Source organism: Leucoraja erinacea, unplaced genomic scaffold (genome assembly GCF_028641065.1).
Source record: "Leucoraja erinacea ecotype New England unplaced genomic scaffold, Leri_hhj_1 Leri_135S, whole genome shotgun sequence".
Taxonomy (NCBI): Eukaryota; Metazoa; Chordata; class Chondrichthyes; order Rajiformes; family Rajidae; genus Leucoraja; species Leucoraja erinaceus.
In genome coordinates, this window is record NW_026575627.1 from 85,633 (window position 1) to 110,246 (window position 24,614).

General features: G+C 56.9%; 1 protein-coding gene and 1 long non-coding RNA gene across 2 annotated transcripts; one reads left to right on the forward strand and one right to left on the reverse strand.

Annotated features, from left to right (window-relative positions):
• The first annotated feature begins 1,102 nt into the window (after positions 1–1,102).
• On the forward strand, positions 1,103–8,773 carry LOC129715729 (steroid 21-hydroxylase-like). Its single transcript, XM_055665582.1, has 4 exons — positions 1,103–1,454; positions 3,783–3,952; positions 6,033–6,136; positions 8,513–8,773. Exons 1-4 carry the CDS (start codon positions 1,251–1,253, stop codon positions 8,770–8,772), a joined length of 738 nt encoding a protein of 245 aa, XP_055521557.1. The 5' UTR covers positions 1,103–1,250; the 3' UTR covers position 8,773.
• Positions 8,774–13,099: 4,326 nt separating this feature from the next.
• Positions 13,100–13,671, reverse strand: LOC129715731 (uncharacterized). Its single transcript, XR_008726547.1, has 2 exons — positions 13,559–13,671; positions 13,100–13,502 (listed from the first exon to the last, which is right to left on the reverse strand). It is a non-coding gene; the product is annotated as an uncharacterized LOC129715731 (long non-coding RNA).
• Positions 13,672–24,614: the final 10,943 nt, after the last annotated feature.

Sequence of the window (24,614 nt, forward strand, 5' to 3'; positions counted from 1 at the left end):
GACACGCTAGAGGCAGGAAATATGCTCCCGATGTTGGGGGAGTTCAGAACCAGGGGCCACAGCTTGAGAACAAGGGGTATAGAACGTAGATGAGGAGAAATATTTTCACCCAGAGATGTGTCAGTCTGTGGAATTCTCTGCCTCAGAAGTCAGTGGAGGCCAATTCTCTGGATGGTTTCAAGAGAGAGCTAGATAGAGCTCTTAAAGTTAGATGAGTCAAGGGTTATGGGGAGAAGGCAGGAACGGGGTACTGATTGGGGATGATCAGCCATGATCACATTGAATGGCGGTACTGGCTCGAAGGGTCGAATGGCCTCCACCTGCACCTATTGTCTATTGTCTATTGTCTAACTCAGCGGGTCAGGCAGCATCTGTGGAGAACGTGGATAGGTGACGTTTCACAGAGTGCTGGAGTAACTCAGCGGGTCAGGCAGCATCTGTGGAGAACATGGATAGGTGACATTTCACAGAGTGCTGGAGTAACTCAGCGGGTCAGGCAGCATCTGTGGAGAACGTGGATAGGTGACGTTTCACAGAGTGCTGGAGTAACTCAGCGGGTCAGGCAGCATCTGTGGAGAACATGGATAGGTGACGTTTCACAGAGTGCTGGAGTAACTCAGCGTGTCAGGCAGCATCTGTGGAGAACATGGATAGGTGACGTTTCACAGAGTGCTGGAGTAACTCAGCGGGTCAGGCAGCATCTGTGGAGAACATGGATAGGTTGACGTTTCACAGAGTGCTGGAGTAACTCAGCGGGTCAGTTAGCATCTGTGGAGAACATGGATAGGTGACGTTTCACAGAGTGCTGGAGTAACCCAGCGGGTCAGGCAGCATCTGTGGAGAACATGGATAGGTGACGTTTCACAGAGTGCTGGAGTAACTCAGCGGGTCAGGCAGCATCTGTGGAGAACATGGATAGGTGACGTTTCACAGAGTGCTGGAGTAACCCAGCGGGTCAGGCAGCATCTGTGGAGATCATGGATAGGTGACGGTTCTCAGAGTGCTGGAGTAACTCAGCGGGTCAGGCAGCATCTGTGGAGAACATGGATAGGTGACGTTTCACAGAGTGCTGGAGTAACTCAGCGGGTCAGGCAGCTGGGAGTAACTCAGCGGGTCAGGCAGCATCTGTGGAGAACATGGATAGGTGAAGTTTCACAGAGTGCTGGAGTAACTCAGCGGGTCAGGCAGCATCTGTGGAGGTGACGTTTCTGGTCGAAACCCTTCATTAAAACCCTCTTGTGTCTGCGCAGATGACATACAGGAGAGGCGAGGTTCGGGACATCACTGATATGTTGATGAGAAATCTCTGGGATGAAGATGAGGGTGGAGTGGACGTGGGAGAGGTGACAGAGGAACATCTACACATGGTCATCGTGGACCTCTTCGTCGGAGGCACCGAGACCACGTCCTCCACTCTGGGCTGGGCCATCGCCTACCTGGTCCATTGGCCCGAGGTAAGTTCGCTGCGCTGCTGACCCTAGTCGGGTCACCCGCGGTCACCGTGACTCGCCATGGGGCGGAGATGGAGCTGCCTTCTCTCAGTAGGGGGACCGGAGGCCATGGTCCCAACCGGGCTCAAGACACAGAGAAAATTCACAAATACCATAATCTCACCCCACCCTCCCCCCACCCAACCATTCCATTCTCCCCCACCCCCACCCCCACCCAATCTCTACCCCACCCCATCTCTCCTCCACCCCACCTCATCTCTACCCCCACCTCATCTCTACCCCACCCCCACCCAATCACTCTCCCACCCCCTCCCAATCTCTATAATAATAATCTTATTTATATAGCACATTTTTAGTCAACTTGCATTGACCCCAAAGTGCTTCACATAATTACATTACATTACACACAGGCAAAGGTGGGTGAAGTGTCTTGCCCCAAGGACACAACGACAGTATGCACTCCAAGCGGGATTCGAACCGGCTACCTTCCGGTTGCCAGCCGAACACTTAGCCCATTGTGCCATCTGTCGTCCCAATCTGTACCCAACACCCCCACCAATCACTATCCCACCCCCTCTGCCCAATCACTCCCCCACCCCCCACCCAATCACTCCCCCCCCACCCCCACCCAATCACTCCCCCACCCCCCACCCAATCACTCTCCCACCCCCACCCAATCACTCTCCCACCCCCCACCCAATCACTCCCCATCCTCCCCCCCCCCCCAATCACTCTCCCACCCCCCCCCACCCAATCTCCCCCACCCCCACCCACCCCCCACCCAATCACTCTCCCACAACCCCCACCCAATCTCTCCCCCACCCCCCACCCAATCACTCTCCCACACCCCCAACCCCAATCTCTCCCCCACCCCCCACCCAATCACTCTCCCCACCCCCACCCAATCTCTCCCCCACCCCCATCCCATCTCTCCCCACCCCCTCCCAATCTCTACCCAACACCCCCCCAACCCCAATCACTCTCCCACCCCCCACCCAATCACTCCCCCACCCCCACCCAATCTCTCCCCCACCCCTCACCCATCCCCCCCCTACCCCCCACCCAATCACTCTCCCACCCCCACCCAATCACTCTCCCACCCCCCACCCAATCACTCCCCCACCCCCAACCCAATCACTCTCCCACCCCCCACCCAATCACTCCCCCACCCCCCACCCAATCACTCCCCCACCCCCCCACCCAATCACTCTCCCACCCCCCACCCAATCACTCTCCCACCCCCACCCAATCACTCCCCCACCCCTCACCCCAATCACTCTCCCACCCCCCACCCAATCTCTACCCCACCCCCACCCAATCTCTACCCAACACCCCCACCCAATCACTCTCCCACCCCCCCCACCCAATCTCTACCCCACCCACTGCCCAATCACTCCCCCACCCCCCACCCAATCTCTACCCATCACCCCCACCCATACCCCCCCCCCCCCCACCCAATCTATCCCCAACCCCACCCCATCTCTCCCCCCCACCCCCACCCAATCACTCTCCCCACCCCCCACCCAATCTCTCCCCCACCCCACCCAATCACTCTCCCACCCCCCACCCAATCACTACCCCACCCCCACCCAATCTCTCCCCACCCCCACCCAATCACTCTCCCACCCCCACCCAATCACTCCTCCCCCACCCCCACCCAATCACTCCCCCACCCCCCACCCAATCACTCTCCCACCCCCCCCACCCAATCACTCTCCCACCCCACCCAATCACTCTCCCACCCCCACCCAATCACTCCCCCCCACCCCCCACCCAATCACTCTCCCACCCCCCACCCAATCTCTCCCCCACCCACTGCCCAATCACTCCCCCACCCACTGCCCAATCACTACCCCACCCCCACCCAATCACTCCCCCACCCCCACCCAATCTCTCCCCCACCCCCACCCAGTCTCTCCCCCACCCCCCCACCCAATCACTACCCAACACCCCCACCCAACCATTCCATTCTACCCCCTCCCAATCTCTCCCCACACCCCATCCAATCTTCCCCCTACTCCTCCCCCAATCTCTCCCCCACCTCAACCCAATTTCTCCCCCCCCCCCAACCCCAATGCCCCACTCTCTCCCCTTGTCTCTCCCTTCTGTACCCCCCCCCCCCGTCTAAAATGCCGAGGACCCCCCCCCTTCCACGGGGACCCCTGTGCGTGGGTGAGACGAGAGTGAGAGAGTCCAGGCCCAGAGGGCACAGGCTGAGGATGAAAGGGTTGTAGACGGGGAGGGGGTTTATTGGCCGGTGTGTGGTGATTCGGCCCCACGCTACTCAGCCCCGTTCCCGTTCACGTTCACCTCCCGCTGTTGCCCACACAGGTCCAGGACCGCATTTACACGGAGCTGAGCTCGGCCACGGGAGGGGAGCGCTATCCCACCTACACCGACCGGGACAAGATGCCGCTCCTGACGGCCACCATCGCCGAGATCCTGCGGCTCCGGCCCGTGGTACCCCTGTCGCTGATGCACCGGGCCACCTGTCACACCAGGTGTGTAGCCCAGCCCGGGACTGTCCGGGCCAGGTCGCCCTGAACCCCCAACCCCGAACCCCGAGCCCCAACTCCCCTCCCCGAACCCCCCACCCCAACCCTCGCCCCTCGCTGATGCACCGGGCCACCTGTCACACCAGGTGTGTAGCCGGGCCCGGGACTGTCCGGGCCAGGTCGCCCCGAACCCCAACCCCGAGCCCCAACTCCCCATCCCCACCCCCGCCCCTCGCTGATGCACCGGGCCACCTGTCACACCAGGTGTGTAGCCGAGCCCGGGACTGTCCGGGCCAGGTCGCCCCCGTAACCTGAGCCCCGAGCCCCGAGCCCCAACTCCCCATCCCCACCCCTCGCTGATGCACCGGGCCACCTGTCACACCAGGTGTGTAGCCGGGCCCGGGACTGTCTGGGCCAGGTCGCCCGCCCCGAGCCCCCACCCCGAGCCCCGAGCCCCCAACCCCCACCCCTCGCTGATTCACCGGGCCACCTGTCACACCAGGTGTGTAGCCCAGCCCGGGACTGTCCGGGCCAGGTCGCCCTGAACCCCGAACCCCAAACCCAACCCAACCCTCGCCCCTCGCTGATGCACCGGGCCACCTGTCACACCAGGTGTGTAGCCGGGCCCGGGACTGTCCGGGCCAGGTGGCCCCGAAACCCCCAACCCCGAGCCCCGAGTCCCCACCCCAACCCTCGCCCCTCGCTGATGCACCGGGCCACCTGTGACACCAGGTGTGTAGCCGGGCCCGGGACTGTCCGGGCCAGGTCGCCCTGAACCCCGAACCCCGAGCCCCGAGGCCCATCCCCATCCCCACCCCTCACCCCTCACCCCTCGCTGATGCACCGGGCCACCTGTCACACCAGGTGTGTAGCCCAGCCCGGGACTGTCCGGGCCAGGTCGCCCCGAAACACCAACCCCGAGCCCCGAGTCCCCCCACCCCTCGCTGATGCACCGGGCCACCTGTGACACCAGGTGTGTAGCCCAGCCCGGGACTGTCCGGGCCGGGTCGCCCCGAACCCCCAACCCCGAGCCCCAACCCCAACCCTCGCCCCAACCCCAACTCCCCACCCCATCCCCACCCCTCGCTGATGCACCGGGCCACCTGTCACACCAGGTGTGTAGCCCAGCCCGGGACTGTCCGGGCCGGGTCGCCCCGAACCCCGAACCCCGAGCCCCGAGCCCCGAGTCCCCACCCCCTCACCCCTCACCCCTCACCCACTCACCCCTCACCCCTCACCCCTCCCCCCTCACCCCTCACCCCTCACCCACTCACCCCAACCCCATCCCCACCCCTCACCCCTCACCCCTCACCCCCTCACCCCTCACCCCTCACCCCTCACCCCTCACCCCTCACCCACTCACCCCTCACCCCTCACCCCTCGTCCCCCACGCCCCTCCCCCTCGCCCCACCACCCCCTGCTCCACTCCACAGGGCAGTCGGCCTGGGCTGACCCGGGATTCAAGCTCCCAGGTGGGGGATGAATTGGCCGGAGCTCAGTCCCCCGGGGCGCGAGACATGTCCGGATCGTCGGGACACTGGGATGGGTGGTGGGGGTGATGTCCGGACCCCCTGACACTAGTTCCCCAGGGGGGTGGGGGGGTGATGGCCGGGCCCCCTGACAGTTCCCCTAGTTCCCCAGGGGGGTAGGGGGGAGATTGGTATTGGCGCTCAGTCCCCAGAATAGATAGAGTTTCTCTGATCCTCGCTCACCGGGGGTGGGGTATTATGGGAGACCCGGGTTCGATCCTGACTCCGGGTGCTGTCTATACGGAGTTTGCACGTTCTCCCTGTGACCGCGCGGGTTTTCTCCGGGTGCTCCGGTTTCCTCCCACATCCCAAAGACGTGCAGGTTTGTAGGGCGGTCGGCTTCATTAAAGATGATAAATCATCCCTCATAGTGTGTAGGATAGTGTTAGTGTTAGTGTAAGGCGCGATCCCTGGTCGGCACAGACTCGGTGTGGTGGAAGGGTCTGTTCCCGCGCTAGATCTCCAAACGGAACTCATCGGGACTGTGAGGCCGAGCGAGGTCCTGTTCCTGCACTGTGTGTCTTGGCACGACACTGAGTCTCCGTCTACATCTGTAGCGTTGCAGGTTACTTTGTTCGAAGCGGGACCCATGTCATCACCAATCTGTACGGAGCTAACCAGGACGAGACCAAATGGACCGACCCCACCCGGTTCAAACCAGGTAATCCTCACAGGGCCGAACTGATCATAGGTCACAGGTTAGTTCATGATCGATGATCATTTGGGACGGATCGGATAGATGTCAGATCAGGTTTAAGGAAGGACATTCTTGGTATTGAGGGAGCCCAGCGTAGGCTCACCAGGTTAATTCCCGGGATGGCGGGACTGTCATATGCTGAGAGAAGGGAGCGGCTGGGCTTGTACACTCTGGAGTTTAGAAGGATGAGAGGAGATATTATTGAAACATATGAGATTATTGCGAATATTCCTGCGAATACTCAGGATATGACAATAAAGATTTACAACAATTATTAAGGGTTTGGACGCACTAGAGGCAGGAAACATGTTCCCGATGTTGGGGGAGTCCAGAACCAGGGCCCACACAGTTTAAGAATAAGGGGTAAGCCATTTAGAATGGATACGAGGAAACACTTTTGCACCCAGAGAGTTGTGAGTCTGTGGAATTCTCTGCCTCAGGGGTTATGTCTGTGGAGGCCGGTTCTCTGGATGCTTTCAAGAGAGAGTTATCTTAAGTTATCTTAAAAATAGCGGAGTCAGGGGATATGGGCAGAAGGCAGGAACGGGGTACTGATTGGGGATGATCAGCCATGATCACAGTGAATGGCGATGCTGGCTCGAAGGGCCGAATGGCCTCCTCCTGCACCTATTGTCTATTGCCTCCCTCAATAGCAAGAATGTCCTTCCTCAAATTTGGAGACCAAAACTGCACACAATACTCCAGATGTAGTCTCAATGGATTTGGACCCACACAACGAGATAATGATTTACTGGACGTCATGCGGTGGCATACAAATGGCTGGAGTAACTGGGCGGAACAGGCAGCATCTCTAGAGAAAAGGAATCGGTGGCGTTTCGGGTCGAGACCCATCTTAAGATGTCAGATGATGCTTGGCCAGATTTGTTGGTGGACTTTATCTTATATTAAACGTTATTGACATAATTCCTTTTATCCTGTATCTATACATAGAAACATAAAAACATAGAAATTAGGTGCAGGAGTAGGCCATTCGGCCCTTCGAGCCTGCACCGCCAACTCAGTATCCCGTACCTGCCTTCTCTCCATACCCTCTGATCCCTTTAGCCACAAGGGCCACATCTAACTCCCTCTTAAATATAGCCAATGAACTGGCCTCAACTACCCTCTCTGTGCACTGTGAATGGCTCGATTGTAATCATGCATTGTCTTTCAGCAGTGGTTAGCACTCAGCAAACATAGAAACATAGAAACATAGAAATTAGGTGCAGGAGTAGGCCATTCGGCCCTTCGAGCCTGCACCGCCATTCAATATGATCATGGCTGATCATCCAACTCAGTATCCCGTACCTGCCTTCTCTCCATACCCTCTGATCCCCTTAGCCACAAGGGCCACATCTAACTCCCTCTTAAATATAGCCAATGAACTGGCCTCAACTACCCTCTGCGGCAGAGAGTTCCAGAGATTCACCACTCTCTGTGTGAAAAAAGTTCTTCTCATCTTGGTTTTAAAGGATTTCCCCTTTATCCTTAAGCTGTGACCCCTTGTCCTGGACTTCCCTAACATCGGGAACAATCTTCCTGCATCTAGCCTGTCCAACCCCTTAAGAAAAAAACACTAACCAAATAGTAAAAGGCCTGGATAGGTGAATGTGGAGAGGATGTTTCCACCAGTGGGAGAGTCTAGGACCAGAGGTCACAGCCTCAGAATAAAATGAAGCACCTTTAGGATAGAGATGGGGTGGATATTTTTAAGGCAGAGAGAGATAGATAGATTCCAGATTATTACAGGTGTCAGGGGTTATGGGGAGAAGGCAGGGAGGGGATCTTATAGAAACATATCAAATTATAAAAGGACTGGACAAGCCAGATGCAGGAAAAATGTTCCCAATGTTGGGCGAGTCCAAAACCAGGGGCCACAGTCTTAGAATAAAGGGGAGGTCATTTAAGACTGAGGTGAGAAAAAACGTTTTCACCCAGAGTTGTGAATCTGTGGAATTCCCTGCCACAGAGGGCAGTGGAGGCCAAGTCACTGGATGGATTTAAGAGAGAGTTAGATAGAGCTCTAGGGTCTAGTGGAGTCAAGGGATATGGGGAGAAGGCAGGCACGGGTTATTGATTGGGGACGATCAGCCATGATCACAATGAATGGCGGTGCTGGCTCGAAGGGCCGAATGGCCTCCTCCTGCGCCTATTTTTCTATGTTTCCATGGATGGGGTTAGGAGAGAGAAAGAGAGATATCAGACAGGATTGAATGGAGGAGTAGACTTGATGGGCCAAATGTGGTCCAATTCTGCCCCTATCACTTCTGAAGATGAACAGAAAAGCTTGTAACTGTACCTCGGTGTATGTGACAATAAACTAAACTCATTGTTGCACAGAGCGTTTCCTGGGCACCGCCGCCGCAGAGAGGACAATGCAGAACGTCGTCTCCTTCGGAATGGGAGCCCGGTCTTGTCTGGGCGAACCCATTGCTCGTGTGGAGCTCTTCCTGTTCCTGGCGTATCTCCTGAGGGACTTCAAGTTCCTGCCGGACACAGCGGGCGAGATGCCGGACCTACTGAGCATGGAGGGAGTCCTCATGAAGGTCAAGCCCTATCGAGTGAGAGTGGTTGCAAGGGCAGGTCTCCAGCCCAGCTAGACCACCCGCCTTGGCTGGAGGGAGTGGTGGGGAGGTGGTGTGGAGCAGAGGATGAGTGGGGGAAAGTTGCCTCTTGCTAAGGGTCTATCTCACCCCGCTGCTTTTATGCATTTGGCTTGCTTCCCAAACTATCATCAGCTTGAACCACCCCCTCTCAGGAGGAGAAGAGTCACGTGCGGGGGGGGGAGGGGGGAGGGGGGGGGGGGGAGGGGGGAGACCAGTTGGATGCCGTTCCCTTCTAGAGAGTCAAGTCAAGTCAAGAGAGTTTATTGTCATGTAGAAACATAGAAATTAGGTGCAGGAGTAGGCCATTCGGCCCTTCGAGCCTGCACCACCATTCAATATGATCATGGCTGATCATCCAACTCAGTATCCTGTACCTGCCTTCTCTCCATACCCCCTGATCCCCTTAGCCACAAGGGCCACATCTAACTCCCTCTTAAATATAGCCAATGAACTGTGGCCTCAACTACCCTCTGTGGCAGAGAGTTCCAGAGATTCACCACTCTCTGCGTGAAAAAAGTTCTTCTCATCTCGGTTTTAAAGGATTTCCCCTTTATCCTTAAGCTGTGATCCCTTGTCCTGGACTTCCCTAACATCGGGAACAATCTTCCTGCATCTAGCCTGTCCAACCCCTTAAGAATTTTGTAAGTTTCTATAAGATCCCCCCTAAATCTCCTAAATTCTAGAGAGTATAAACCAAGTCTATCCAGTCTTTCTTCATAAGACAGTCCTGACATCCCAGGAATCAGTCTGGTGAACCGTCTCTGCACTCCCTCTATGGCAATAATGTCCTTCCTCAGATTTGGAGACCAAAACTGTACGCAATACTCCAGATGTGGTCTCACCAAGACCCTGTACAACTGCAGTAGAACCTCTCTGCTCCTATACTCAAATCCTTTTGCAATGAAAGCTAACATACCATTCGTTTTCTTTACTGCCTGCTGCACCATGGAATATATATACACACCTAGATGAACAGATACAATGCTATAGGCTGTTCTAGTTCATAGTTTGAAGGTAGACAAAAATGCTGGAGAAACTCAGCGGGTGAGGCAGCATCTATGGAGCGAAGGAAATAGGCAACGTTTCGGGCCGAAAACCCTTCTTCAGACTGATGGAGGGGGGGGGGGGGGGGGGGGTGCGGGGGGATGAAAGGAAAAAGGAAGAGGATGAGCCCTGAGGGTTGAGGGAGAGCTGAGAAGGGGAGGAGACAGCAAGTGCTACCGGAATTGGCAGAATTCAATGTTTATGCCACTAGGGTGCAGACTGCCCAAGCGGAATATGAGGCGCTGCTCCTCCAATGTCCGGTGGTGCTCACTCTGGCCATGGAGGAGACCCAGGACAGAGGTCGGATTGGGAATGGGAGGGGGAGTTGCAGTGCTGACTGACCGGGAGGTTTGAAGTTGTGTTTAATAGCCTGATGGCTGTGGGGGAGTAGCTATTCCTGAACCTGGATGTTGCAGTCTTCAGGCTCCTGTACCTTCTACCTGATGGTAGCAGGGAGATGAGTGTGTGGCCCGGATGGTGTGGGCCCTTGATATTTAAAACAGGGCAAGGAACAGACTCTTCGGCCCACAATGCTTGTGACACACATGATGCTGATTTCTACCCGTCCATAGTCCGTATCCATCTGTTATTCCCTGTACGCCGATGCATTTAGAGCATTTTATTGTTATATATCCTGACCCGTCCCAATGCAATTCGTATTTGCAACAGCATAACAGATATGTGAATATGGTACCCTGTCAAACCTCATAATAAACAGCTACTGCAGTGTGAGTGTGGATATTTACATTTGTACGAATACACAAACTGGCGCACTTACAAAAACTGCAGCCCTTGGTTCTGGTCTCCCCCAACATCGGGAACAAAGGCCCTTCTTGCCCGGAGATTACTGAGCGATGCATGGGATTTCTCCGGGAGGTGATGAGAATGCCAGCAGACTGGTCTATAAAGTGAGGCGTACACTGAGGCCAAGCAGAAGATCCGCTAAGATCCAGCTAAGATTACCCCTCCATATGTAGTTGTACAGAGCCCTAGTGAGACCACACCTGGAGTATTGTGTGCAGTTTTGGTCTCCTAATTGAAGGAAGGACATTCTTGCTATTGAGGGAGTGCAGCGTAGGTTTACAAGGTTAATTCCCGGTCTGTCATATGCTGAGAGAATGGAGCGGCTGGGCTTGTACACTCTGGGGTTTAGAAGGATAAGAGGGGATCTTATTGAAACATATAAGATTATTAAGGATTTGGACACGCTAGAGGCAGGAAACATGTTCCTGATGTTGGAGGAGTCCAGAACCAGGGGCCACAGTTTAAGAATAAGGGGTGAGCCATTTAGAATGGAGATGAGGAAAAACTTTTTCACCCAGAGAGTTGTGAGTCTGTGGAATTCTCTGCCTCACAAGGCAGTGGAGGGTAATTCTCTGGATGTTTTCAAGAGAGAGGTAGAGAGGGCTCTTAAAGATAGCGGAGTCAGGGGATATGTGGATAAGGCAGGAACGGGGTACTGATTGTGAATGATCAGTCCCTTTTAAAAACAGAGGGAGAGAGAAAACGGGGAATTACAGACCAGTTAGTCTAACGTCGGTAGTGGGGAAACTGCTAGAGTCAGTTATTAAAGATGGGATAGCAACACATTTGGAAAGTGGTGAAATTATTGGACAAAGTCAGCATGGATTTATGAAAGGTAAATCATGACTGACGAATCTTATAGAATTTTTCGAGGATGTAACTAGTAGCGTGGATAAGGGAGAACCAGTGGATGTGGTGTATATGGACTTCCAGAAGGCTTTCGACAAGGTCCCACATAAGAGATTAATATACAAACTTAAAGCACACGGCATTGGGGGTTCAGTATTGATGTGGATAGAGAACTGGCTGGCAAACAGGAAGCAAAGAGTAGGAGTAAACGGGTCCTTTTCACAATGGCAGGCAGTGACTAGTGGGGTACCGCAAGGCTCAGTTCTGGGACCCCAGCTATTTACGATATATGTTAATGATTTGGACGAGGGAATTGAATGCAACATCTCCAAGTTCGCAGATGACACGAAGCTGGGGGGCAGTGTTAGCTGTGAGGAGGATGCTAGGAGACTGCAAGGTGACTTGGATAGGTTGGGTGAGTGGGCAAATGTTTGGCAGATGCAGTATAATGTGGATAAATGTGGGGTTATCCACTTTGGTGGCAAAAACAGGAAAGTAGATTATTATCTGAATGGTGGCCGATTAGGAAAGGGGGAGATGCAACGAGACCTGGGTGTCATGGTACACCAGTCATTAAAAGTAGGCATGCAGGTGCAGCAGGCAGTGAAGAAAGTGAATGGTATGTTAGCATTCATAGCAAAAGGATTTGAGTATAGGAGCAGGGAGGTTCTACTGCAGTTGTACAGGGTCTTGGTGAGACCACACCTGGAGTATTGCGTACAGTTTTGGTCTCCTAATCTGAGGAAATACATTATTACCATAGAGGGAGTACAGAGAAGTTTCACCAGACTGATTCCTGGGATGTCAGGACTTTCATATGAAGAAAGACTGGATAGACTTGGTTTATACTCGCTAGAATTTAGAAGATTGAGGGGGGATCTTATAGAAACTTACAAAATTCTTAAGGGGTTGGACAGGCTAGATGCAGGAAGATTGTTCCCGATGTTGGGGAAGTCCAGGACAAGGGGTAGCAGTTTAAGGATAAAGGGGAAATCTTTTAGGACCGAGATGAGGGAAACTTTTTTCACACAGAGAGTGGTGAATATCTGGAATTCTCTGCCACAGAAGGTAGTTGAGGCCAGTTCATTGGCTATATTTAAGAGGGAGTTAGATGTGGCCCTTGTGGCTAAAGGGATCAGGGGGTATGGAGAGAAGGCAGGTACGGGATACTGAGTTGGATGATCAGCCATGACCATATTGAATGGCGGTGCAGGCTCGAAGGGCCGAATGGCCTCTACTCCTGCACCTATTGTCTATGTTTCTATGTTTCTATCCCAGTGAATGGCGGTGCAGGCTCGAAGGGCCGAATAGCCTACTCCTGTACCTATTGTCTATTGTCTATTGAAAGAACCACCACTGACATGACGTGGAGCTCTGTCCAACATCTATTGTCTCTTGCACACCCAACCACCTCCCCCTCCCCTACCCTCTCCCACACCCTCACCCGACACCCACATTCTTACTCCCTCAACACCCCACCCACCCACTCCCCCTTCTCACCCCCACACACTCGCACCCTCTCCTCACTTTCCTCCCCCTCCCCCTCCCTGCCCCCACCCGCTCCAGTGACGCCTCTGAGCCGGGGCTGCGTGGGGGTGAGGTGCGAGACAGAGACAGACTCGAGTTTAGAAAAGGCATGGCATGTATTTCAAAAACATTTGACAACACAATACAAAATAACCGTTCGGGACGAAGTACAAAAGGGTGAATGAAGTCTGCGGAGGTTCCAGTGGGCGTTGTCGAGTCTAGTACTCGCGGTCCAAGCAGCGTAAATGAAGGGCAGTGGCCGGCCGGAAGCGCCCGGAGTCCGGTTCGCGAGGAGCCCGCTCGCCCGGGGAGATCTCGGACGCAGAGTCCGTGTCCCGGGGAGCCCAGAGCGCCAAGCTGCCCAGAGGCCCGGGGCTCCTGGAGAATCGGGTCACGAGATCCCGGAGAGCGAAGCTGCCCAGAGCCCGGGGCTCCTGGAGAATCGGGTCACGAGATCCCGGAGCGCGAAGCTGCCCAGAGGCCTGGGGCTCCTGGAGAACCTGGTCACGAGATCCCGGAACGTCAAGCTGCCCGGAGCCCGGGGCTCCTGGAGAACCTGGTCACGAGATCCCGGAACGCGAAGCTGCCCAGAGGCCCGGGGCTCCTGGAGAACCTGGTCACGAGATCCCGGAGCGTCAAGCTGGCCGGTGGCCGGGGCCCCTGTGCGGAGCGAGGCCCTGTGCCCCCCTCCCCCTCCCCCCCCCTCCCCCCCCCCCACGCTCCCCGCCCGGACGGATCCACGGGCCGCCGGTGCCGGCGAGACTAACGGGAGGCGAGAGGCGATGGGGCGAGACGGGCTGCAAGCTGGCGTGTACGTGGCCGGCGGACGCTCCTCACTCCCGCCGCGCCGCCCACGGCCGCATCTTCATCTCGGCGAAGGGGATGGAGAACTCGAAACCCTTCCAGGCGAACCAGTTCACGCCCTGCAGTGGAGAGGGAGAGAGAGTGAGGGGAGAGGTGGGCCGCAGGACTCCAGGACTCCGCTCGCCGAGGGGAGAGGGGTGGGAGGAGGGAGAGAGAGGGGGTGGTGGGAGAGGGGGGGGGGGTGAGGCAGGGGGAGAGCGGAGTGGATAGGGGTGGGGGGAGGGAGAGAGAGGGGGTGGATAGAGGGGGGGAGGGGGGTGAGGGAGAGCGGAGTGGTAGGATAGGGGTGGGGGGGGAGAGGGGAGAGGGTGAGGGTCGGATGGAGAGAGGGAGAGGTCGAGGTGTCGGGCATGAGTGGGGAGGGGAGAGGGTGGGTGAGGGGTTGAAGGTCGTAGGTAGGGGTTGGAGGGAGAGGAGGGAAGGATGGAAGGGAGGGTGAGTGGGTGGGTGAGTGGGGGGGTGAGTGGGTGGGTGAGTGTGGGTGAGTGGGTGAGAGTGGGTGGGTGAAAGTGAGTGAGTGGATGAGTGAGTGGGTGAGTGAGTGAGTGAGTGAGTGAGTGAGTGAGTGGGTGAGTGGGTGAGTGAGTGGGTGAGTGGGTGAGTGGGTGAGTGGGTGAGTGGGTGAGTGGGTGAGTGGGTGGGTGATAGGGGTGGGTGGTGGGTGAGTGAGTGAGTGGGTGAGGGAGTGAGTGAGTGGGTGAGTGGGTGGGTGGAGGGTGAGTGAGGGGGTGGGTGAGGGGGGAGTGTGGGGAGGGAGTGGGTGGGTGGGTGGGTGGGTGAGTGGGTGGTGGGTGGGTGGGTGAGGTGAGTGGGGGATGTGGGTGAGTGAGTGAGTGGGTGGGTGGAGTGGTGGGTGGGTGAGTGGAGTGAGGGTGGTGGGGGTGAGTGGGTGAGTGAGTGGGTGAGTGGGTGAGTGGGTGGAGTGGGTGGGTGGGTGGGTGAGTGAGTGGGTGTGAGTGGGTGAGTGGGTGAGTGGGTGAGTGAGTGGGTGTGTGAGTGGGTGAGTGAGTGAGGGTGGGTGAGTGAGGGGGTGAGTGAGGGAGTGGGTGGGTGGGTGAGTGGGTGAGGGAGTGAGTGGGTGAGTGAGTGGGTGGGTGGGTGAGGGGGTGAGTGGGGGGGTGAGTGGGTGGGTGAGTGGGTGAGTGAGTGAGTGAGTGAGTGGGTGGGTGAGTGGGTGGGTGAGTGAGTGGGTGAGTGAGTGGTGTGAGTGGGTGGGGTGAGTGAGTGAGTGAGTGGAGTGAGTGAGTGTGTGGTGTGGTGTGAGAGTGGGTGAGTGGTGGTGGTGAGTGGTGTGGGTGGTGGGAGTGGGTGAGTGAGTGGGTGGGTGGGTGTGTGGGTGAGTGGGTGAGTGAGTGAGTGAGTGAGTGTGTGAGTGAGTGTGTGAGTGAGTGAGTGAGTGGGTGAGTGGGTGGGAGTGAGGGTGTGTGAGTGTGAGTGAGTGGGTGAGTGAGTGGGTGAGTGGGTGGGTGTGAGTGTGAGTGAGTGGGTGGGTGATTGAGTGAGTGAGTGAGTGAGTGAGTGAGTGAGTGAGTGAGTGAGTGAGTGAGCGAGTGAGTGGGTGAGTGGGGGTGAGTGGGTGAGTGGGTGAGTGGGTGAGTGAGTGAGTGAGTGAGTGAGTGAGTGAGTGAGTGAGTGAGTGAGTGAGTGAGTGGTGTGAGTGGGTGAGTGGGTGAGGGGGTGAGTGGGTGAGTGGGGGGATGAGTGGGTGAGTGGTGGGGTGTGTGTGTGGGGTGTGAGTGGGTGAGTGGGTGAGTGAGTGAGTGGGTGGAGTGAGTGAGTGAGTGGGTGAGTGAGTGTGGTGGGTGAGTGGGTGGGTGGGTGTGGGTGAGTGGGTGAGTGGGGTGTGGTGTGGGTGGGTGAGGGGTGTGAGTGGGTGAGTGGGTGAGTGGGTGGGTGGTGGGTGGTGGGTGAGTGAGTGGTGTGTGAGTGTGAGTGAGTAAGTGAGTGGAGTGAGTGGGTGAGTGGTGTGGTGGTGGGTGAGTGAGTGAGTGAGTGAGTGAGTGAGTGGGTGAGTGAGTGAGTGAGTGACAGAGTGAGTGAGTGAGTGAGTGAGTGAGTGAGTGAGTGAGTGAGTGAGTGAGTGAGTGAGTGAGTGAGTGAGTGAGTGCGTGAGTGTGTGAGTGAGTGAGTGACAGAGGGAGTGAGTGAGTGGGTGTGTGTGAGTGAGCGAGTGAGTGAGTGAGTGGGTGAGTGGGTGAGTGGGTGGTGGGTGAGTGGGTGAGTGTGGTGAGTGGGTGAGGGTGTGGGTGAGTGGGGTGAGTGGGTGAGTGAGGAGTGGGTGGGTGAGTGAGTGAGTGGAGTGAGTGGGTGAGTGGGGTGGGTGAGTGAGTGGTGAGTGGGTGAGTGAGTGGGTGAGTGAGTGGGGGAGTGGGGGGGTGAGGGGGTGAGGGAGTGGGTGGGTGGGTGAGTGAGTGAGTGGGTGTGTGAGTGAGTGGGTGAGTGAGTGAGTGAGTGAGTGAGTGGGTGAGTGGGTGAGTGAGTGAGTGAGTGAGTGAGTGAGTGAGTGAGTGAGTGAGTGAGTGAGTGAGTGAGTGAGTGGTGAGTGAGTGGGTGGGTGGGTGGGTGGGTGAGTGGAGTGGGTGAGTGGGTGAGTGGGTGAGTGGGTGGGTGAGTGGGTGAGTGGGTGAGTGAGTGAGTGGGTGGGTGGGTGAGTGAGTGGGTGAGTGAGTGGGTGAGTGAGTGAGTGAGTGGGTGAGTGGGTGAGTGTGAGTGTGTGAGTGTGTGAGTGAGTGTGTGTGGGTGAGTGTGAGTGGGTGGGTGGGTGTGTGTGGGTGAGTGGGTGAGTGGGTGAGTGGGTGAGTGGGTGAGGGTGTGAGTGGGTGAGTGGGTGGGTGAGTGAGTGGTGAGTGGGTGGGTGAGTGAGTGAGTGAGTGAGTGGGTGAGTGAGTGAGTGTGAGTGAGTGAGTGGGTGAGTGAGTGGGTGAGTAGGTGAGTGGGTGAGTGTGAGTGGGTGAGTGTGAGTTGGTGAGTGGGTGAGCGAGTGAGCGAGTGAGTGAGTGAGTGGGTGAGTGGGTGAGTGAGTGAGTGGGTGAGTGAGTGAGTGAGTGGGTGAGAGTGAGTGGGTGAGTGAGTGAGTGAGTGGGCGAGTGAGGGACTCAGTGAAACTGCCCAGGGCCCGGAGTCAGATGCGGACATACCTGATGGTCCTTATTGTTGCCGTACTCCCCGTTGAGATTGACGCGGTGGCAGTTCTGGTACCACCACCCGCCGCGGTACGAGATGGCGCAATTGGTCAGCGCGTTGTCATTATCCACGTCTACCGTAGTGAAGTTGCTGCCGCGGTGATAGGAGAGAGAGTTGCCTGTGGACAACACGGCAGGGTCAGAGGCGGTGGGGGTGGGGAGGGGGGAGGGGGTGCAGCGATGGAACCGAGCCGGGTCGGACCAGTTGCTAAACACTCTAACTCCCATTCCCGCACTGACCTTTCTGTCCTGGGCCTCCTCCATGGTCAGGATGAGGCCCAGCGCAAATTGAAGGAACAGCACCTCACATTTCCCCAGCGATATGAACATTGGCGTTAATTCCCGGGATGGCGGGACTGTCATACGCTGAGAGAATGGAGCGGCTGGGCTTGTACTCTCTGGAGTTTAGAAAAATTAGAGGGGATATTGTTGAAACATATAAGATTGTTAAGGGTTTGGACACGCTAGAGGCAGCAAACATGTTCCTGATGTTGGGGGAGTCCAGAACCAGGGGCCACACAGTTTAAGAATAAGGGGTAAGCCATTTAGAACGGAGACGAGGAAACTTTTTCTCATAGTGAGTTGTGAGTCTGTGGAATTCTCTGCCTCAGAAGGCGGTGGAGGCCGGTTCTCTGGATGCTTTCAAGAGGGAGCTATATAGGGTTCTTAAAGACAGCGGAGTCAGGGGATATGGGGAGAAGGCAGGAACGGAGTACTGATTGTGGATGATCAGCCATGATCACATTGAATGGCGGTGCTGGCTCGAAGGGTCAAATGGCCTACTCCTGCACCTATTGTCTATTATCTATTGTCTTCTCTAGCTTCAGATAGCTCTTGCTTTCCCTCTCTCTTCCACCCCCACCCCCCCCCAGTTTTCCGATCCGTCTGACAGTCCCCCTTCGTCGAGCTAACAGCGAATCGTTCTATATTTCCTGAATTGGCTGAAGAAAGGTCTCGACCTGAAACGTCACCTATTCCTTCGCCCCACAGTTGCTGCCTGACCCGCTGAGTTACTCCAGCACTCTGTGAAACGTCACCTATCCATGTTCTCCACAGATGCTGCCTGACCCGCTGAGTTACTCCAGCACTCTGTGAAACGTCACCTATCCATGTTCTCCACAGATGCTGCCTGACCCGCTGAGTTACTCCAGCACTCTGTGAAACGTCACCTATCCATGTTCTCCACAGATGCTGCCTGACCCGCTGAGTTACTCCAGCACTCTGTGAAACGTCACCTATCCATGTTCTCCACAGATGCTGCCTGACCCGCTGAGTTACTCCAGCACTCTGTGAAACGTCACCTATCCATGTTCTCCACAGATGCTGCCTGACCCGCTGAGTTACTCCAGCACTCTGTGAAACGTCACCTATCCATGTTCTCCACAGATGCTGCCTGACCCGCTGAGTTACTCCAGCACTCTGTGAAACGTCACCTATCCATGTTCTCCACAGATGCTGCCTGACCCGCTGAGTTACTCCAGCACTCTGTGAAACGTCACCTATCCATGTTCTCCACAGATGCTGCCTGACCCGCTGAGTTACTCCAGCACTCTGTGAAACGTCACCTATCCATGTTCTCCACAGATGCTGCCTGACCCGCTGAGTTACTCCAGCATTTTGTGTCCCTGCTGGGTTGCGCTGGGCTGGGCCGAGCCGAGCCGGGATAGGATGGGACTGGGTAGGAGCCACTCACCTGCCGTGCCAGAGTACTTGCCGAGCCCCAGGCGGTACTGGGCCGCGTGATTCTCCACCGCGAAGCTGTCGTAAACGGCATAAGCCGTCTGGTCGCCAGCGCGCAAATCCACGCGGAGCTCGAAGCGCGCCTGAGACGTGAGCTGGTGCAATTTGTCCAGACCTGGTGAACAAGAGGCGGCGGAGATTAAACCACACAGCAGAATATGTAGGAAGCTACTGCAGATACTGTTCCCAATGTTGAACAAGTCCAGAACCAGGGGCCACTGTCTTAGAATAAAGCGGAGGCCATTTAAGACTGAGGTGAGAAAAAACGTTTTCACCCAGAGAGTTGTGAATTTGTGGAATTCCCTGCCACAGAGGGCAGTGGAGGCCAAGTCACTGGATGGATTTAAGAGAGAGTTAGATAGAGCTCTAGGGGCTAGTGGAGTCAAGGGATATGGGGAGAAGGCAGGAACGGGTTATTGATAGGGGACGATCAGCCATGATCACAATGAATGGTGGTGCTGGCTCGGAGGGCCGAATGGCCTCCTCCTGCACCTATTTTCTATGTTTCTATGTTTCTACACCGAGGTAGACTCAGAAATAACTGCTGGAGTAACTCAGCGGGTCAGGGCAACATCTCTGGAGAGAGGCAACATCTCTGGAGAGAGGCAACATCTCTGGCGACGTTTCAAGTGGAAACAGGGTCTCGACTCGAAACGTCACCTTATCATTTTCTCCAGAGATGTTGTTGCCTGACCCCGCTGAGTTACTCCAGCACTTTTGTGTCTATTAACAAAAGGGAATAATCGCCCCTGGTCTCTTTTCTCGTCTCCAGCGTCTGATCGCATCATAATAGTCTGAACGTCGCCAATCCTATTTCTCCAGAGATGCTGCCTGACCCTAGGACTGGAGGTCACAGCCTCAGAATTAAAGGACGTTCTTTTAGGAAAGAGATGAGGAAGAATTTATTTAGTCTGAGGGTGGTGAATCTGTGGGATTCATTGCCACAGACGGCCACAAGTCGGTGAATATTTTTAAGGCAGAGATAGATAGATTTGCGATTAGTGCGGGTGTCAGAGGTTAGAATAGAATAGATTGGAATGTTTATTTGCCACGCAACCAGGGTTGGTGGTATTTGGGTTCGGTACATGATGGTACACTGCTTTAGTTACATACCACTAATAACACAGACCACCGTAATAAAGTGCATCTATACCACATCACAAATCACAAATCTCACCAACAATACATAGTGCAAAAGAACAGACAAAGACCATAGACAAGACACTGTATACATCAAAAGTCATATTATTGTCTGATTATTGGACGGAATTGAGAGTTCTTATTGCTGAGGGGAAGAAACTGTTTTTAAAGCGGGTGGTTTTAGTAGCAAGTGACCTGAGCCGCCTCCCTGAAGGGAGAGACTGGAAAAGGTGGTTTGCTGGATGGGAGGGGTCCGAGATGATCTTTTTTGCCCGTTTTGAGGTACGTTGGAGATAAATGGAATGGATTGAGGGGAGGGAGGGAGTTGATGATCCTGGAGGCCTTGGAGACAATGCGCTGTATTCTGTGTAGTGAGTGACTATCGGTGTTACCGTACCAGACTGTGATTGAGGAGGTAGGTGATGATGCTTTCAATGATGGATTGATAGAAACGGACCAGGAGGTGTTTATGGACTCTGAACTTTTTATGGGGAGAAGGCAGGAGAATAGGGTTAGGAGGGAGACCCTCTTCCCCATTCTACCCTCTCCCCCCCACCCTAATATTCTACCATCCACAACGTAATCCTCCTTCCCACATCCCCCCCACGCTCCCCCCCTTGGCAACTTACCCAGCCAATGCTCTGTTGTAATGTCACCGAATCCAGCCACGTATTCCTTCATCGTCCGCATGAAGTTGACCTTGCCGTCCATTCTTCTCTGGAAAACCTGCAGGAATGGGATAGTAACGGCAACAGGTGGAGACAGAGTCACAGAGTGATACAGTGTGGAAACAGGCCCTTCAGCCCAACTTGCCCATACCGTCCAACATGCCCCATCTACACTAGTCACAGAGTGATACAGTGTGGAAACAGGCCCTTCAGCCCAACTTCCCCATACCGTCCAACAATGTCCCATCTACACTAGTCACAGAGTGATACAGTGTGGAAACAGGCCCTTCAGCCCAACTTGCCCATACTAGCCAACATGTCCCATCTACAGTAGTCACAGAGTGATACAGTGTGGAAACAGGCCCTTCAGCCCAACTTGCCCACACCAACCAACATGTCCCATCTACACTAGTCACAGAGTGATACAGCCTGGAAACAGGCCCTTCGGCCCACCGAGTCCGTGCCGACCAGCGATCCCCGCACATTAACACTATCCTACACCCACTAGGGGCAATTTTTTACATTTACCGAGCCAATTGACCTACAAACCCGCACGTGTTTGGAGTGTGGGAGGAAACCGAAGATCTTGGATAAAACCCACGCAGGTCACGGGGAGAACGTGCAAACTCCGTACAGACAGCGCCCGTAGTCGGGATCGAACCCTGGTCTCTGGCACTGCATTCGCTGTAAGGCAGCGACACTACCGCTGCGCCACCGTGACCGCCCATTTAAAACACACGAGTTTGTTTGTGTGGAAACCTGTGTTTCTAGCCTGTACTCCAGCACGGGTGGGTAACTAATGCCCCTGGAGCAGCGTGCAAGCCTGGGCAGGGTGATTGATGCACTCACAATCCAGCCGCCACCATCAGTGGTCATGTCACAGAATACTTTGATCGGCTTCTCCTTGTTCCCGTTCAGGTAGAGGGTGACCTCGCCCGAGTCGGCCCTTCCATTGCTCAACTCCTCGCTACAGTCCATGGGGAACGCGATACTCCCACGCACTGGAGGGGGGGAGGGGAGGGGAGGGGAGGGAGGGGGTAGAGAGAGGGGAGGGGAGGGGGAGAGAAGGGGAGATGGTAGAGAGAGGGGGGAAGGGGGGGAGAGAAAGGGGCAAGGGAGGGGCGAGAGAGAGAGGAGGGGGAGGAGAGAGGGGAGAGAGAGGGGTAGAGATGGAGGGGGGAAGGGGTAGGAGAGAGAGGGGAGGGGGGAGGAGAAAGGGGCAAGGGCGAGAGAGAGAGAGAGAGGGGGGGGCAGAGAGAGAGAGGGGAGAGAGAGGGGAGATGGAGGGGGAGCGGGGGGGAGAGGGAGAGGGAGGAGGGGGGAGAGAGGGATGGTGAGAGCGGGGGGGGGAGAAAGGGGGAGGGTGAGAGGGAGGGGAGAGGGGAGGGGGGAGGGGAAAAAGGTAGGAAGGGGGGGGGGGGGAGAGGGAGGGGAGAGTGGGGGGGGGAGAGGGAGGGGGGGCCAGAGGGGGGAGGGAGGGGGGAGAGGGAGTGGGAGAGAGAAAGGGGGGTAGGGCGAGAGACAGAAGAGGAGAGACGAGAGGGAGGGGAGATGGAGGGGGGAGGTTGAGGAAAAGAGGGGAGGGAGAGAGAGGGGGAGAGGGAGAGCCATGGGAGGAGGGGGGAAGGGGTTGGGGGGGAAGGGGAGGGGGAGAGGGGGAGGGGAGGGGAAGGGGAGGGGGCGAGAGTGCGGAGGGAGAGAGGGGAGGGAGAGGGGATGGAGGGGGGGAGAGAGAGAGGGGGGTGGAGGGGAGGGGGGGAGGGAGAGGGGGAGAGGGAGGGGGAGAGGGGTTTAGAGAGAGGGGGGGGGCGGAGGAAGGGGGGGGGGGAGAGAGAGGAGGGGAGGAGGGGGTGGAGGGGGGGGAGATGGAGGGGAGGAGGGGGAGGAAGAGGGAGGAAGGGGGAGGGGGAGAGGGAGGAGAGGGGAGAGGGAGGGAGGAGGGGGGGGGAGAGGGGGAGGAGGGGAGAGGGGGAGGGGAAGAAGAAAGACAAGAAAGAGACAAACATGATGTGGAGGGGTGTCCATGGAGGGGCGGGCAATAAATAATGTCATTGGAGGGACCCCCCCCCCCCCATCTCGGGACGGGGGGAGAGAGGGGGGGTGGGCATGGGAGGGGGGGGGGGGGGTGTGGGGGAGGAGGGGGGGATTTGGAGGGGAGGGGGGATGAGGGGGGACTGAAGGGGAGAGGGCAGGGGAGGAGAGGGGGAGGGGAAAGGAGGAGTGTGGGAGCGATGGGGATGAGGGGAGGGGAGAGTTGGGGAGAGGGAGGGGAGGGGGGGATGAGGATGGAAGGGGGGGGATGGGGAGGGGGGGGGGGGGGGAGGGGGGTGGGAGGGGGGGGGATGTGGAGGGGGGGGGTGGGATGTGGAGGGGAGGGGATGGGGGTGGAGGGGGGTGGGAGGGGAGGGGGGGTGGAATTGGGATGTGGAGGGGAGGGGGGGGGGATGTGGAGGGGGGGGGGGTGGAGGGATGTGGAGGGGGGGGGGGATGTGGAGGGGAGGGGGGGGGGGGTGGTGGAGGGGATGTGGAGGGGGGGGTGTGGAGGGGAGGGGGGGGGGTGGGGGGAGGGGGGGAGGGGGGGAGGGGAGGGGATGAGGGAGGGGATTGGGATGTGGAGGGGAGGAGGGGGTGGGGATGTGGAGGGACTGTGGAGGGGGGGATGGGGATGTGGGAGGGGGGGGGGGTGGAATGGGGAGGGGAGGGGGGGGGGAATGTGGAGGGGAGGGGAGGGGGTGGAGGGGGTTCGGGGTGGAGGGGAGGGGGGTGGAGGGAGGGGGGGATGTGGAGGGGATGTGGAGGGGAGGGGGTGGGGATGTGGAGGGGAGGGGGGGGAATGTGGAGGGGAGGGGGGGGGGATGTGGAGGGGGCTGGGGCCTGTGGGAGGGGAGGGGGGGATGTGGAGGGGGGGGGGGTGTGGGTGTGGAGGGGGTGGGGGGGAGGGGGGGGGGATGGGGAGGTGGGGGTGGGGAGTGGGGAGGGGGGGGGGGTGGGCAGGAGACGTGCCCAGCAGCGTGCTGGAGGAGGGGTGCGCGATCTGCCATGTGGACTCACCGGTGGTGAAGGGCGGGGGGGATGTGTGAGGGGCGCTGACCTCTGTGCTCCTGCCCGCCTGCTCCTGCACACTATGCAACGGTCGCCGTGTACACGGGGGTTTGCGCGCAGTCCCGTCAGCTGCATCTCTGCGCTTTCAGCTGGCACCGTCTTACTCACCGCAGCGGCTGCGAGCAAAGGGGGATTGGCCGTCAGGGTAGAGGCAGTTGTGGGGGGGGGGGGGGTCAGTAGCTGGAGTACACGGCAGTGGTCGACACGGCCGGGATATGTACCGTGTGTGTGGGGGGGTGTGTAACCGTGTGTAAAGTGTGTGAGATAATGTGTGTGAGAGAGGGCGTGTGTGTGTGAGAGAGGGTGTGTGTGTGTGTGCATGTGTGTGTGTGTGTGTGTGTGTGTGAGTGTGTGTGTGTGTATGTGTGTGTGTGTGTGTGTGTGTGTGTGTGTCTGGGTGTGTGTGTGTGTGTGTGTGTGTGTGTGTGTGTGTGTGTGTGTGTGTGTGTGTGTGTGTGTGTGTGAGTGTGTGTGTGTGTATGTGTGTGTGTGTGTGTGTGTGTGTGTGTGTGTGTGTGTGTGTGTGTGTGGGGTGTGTGTGTGTGTGTGTGTGTGTGTGTGTGTGTGTGTGTGTGTGTGGTGTGTGTGTGGTGGTGTGTGTGTGTGTGTGTGTGTGTGTGTGATAGTGTGTGTGTGTGTGTGTGTTTGTGTGTGTGTGGGTGTGTGTGTGTGTGTGAGTGTGTTTTTGTGTGTGTGTGTGTGTGGGTCTGTGAGAGTGTGTGTGTCTGTGTGTGTGTGGGTCTGTGTGTGTGTGTGCGTGTGTGAGTGTGTGTGTGTGTGTGTGTGAGTGTTTGTGAGTGCGTGTGTGTGTGTGTGTGGAGAGTGTAGGTGTTGCCCTAAAATGCTGTGTGGGATGCGTGGAGCTCACTTAGTGCCCCCCCCCACCCCCCCCCCCCCCACCCCCACCCCCACCCCC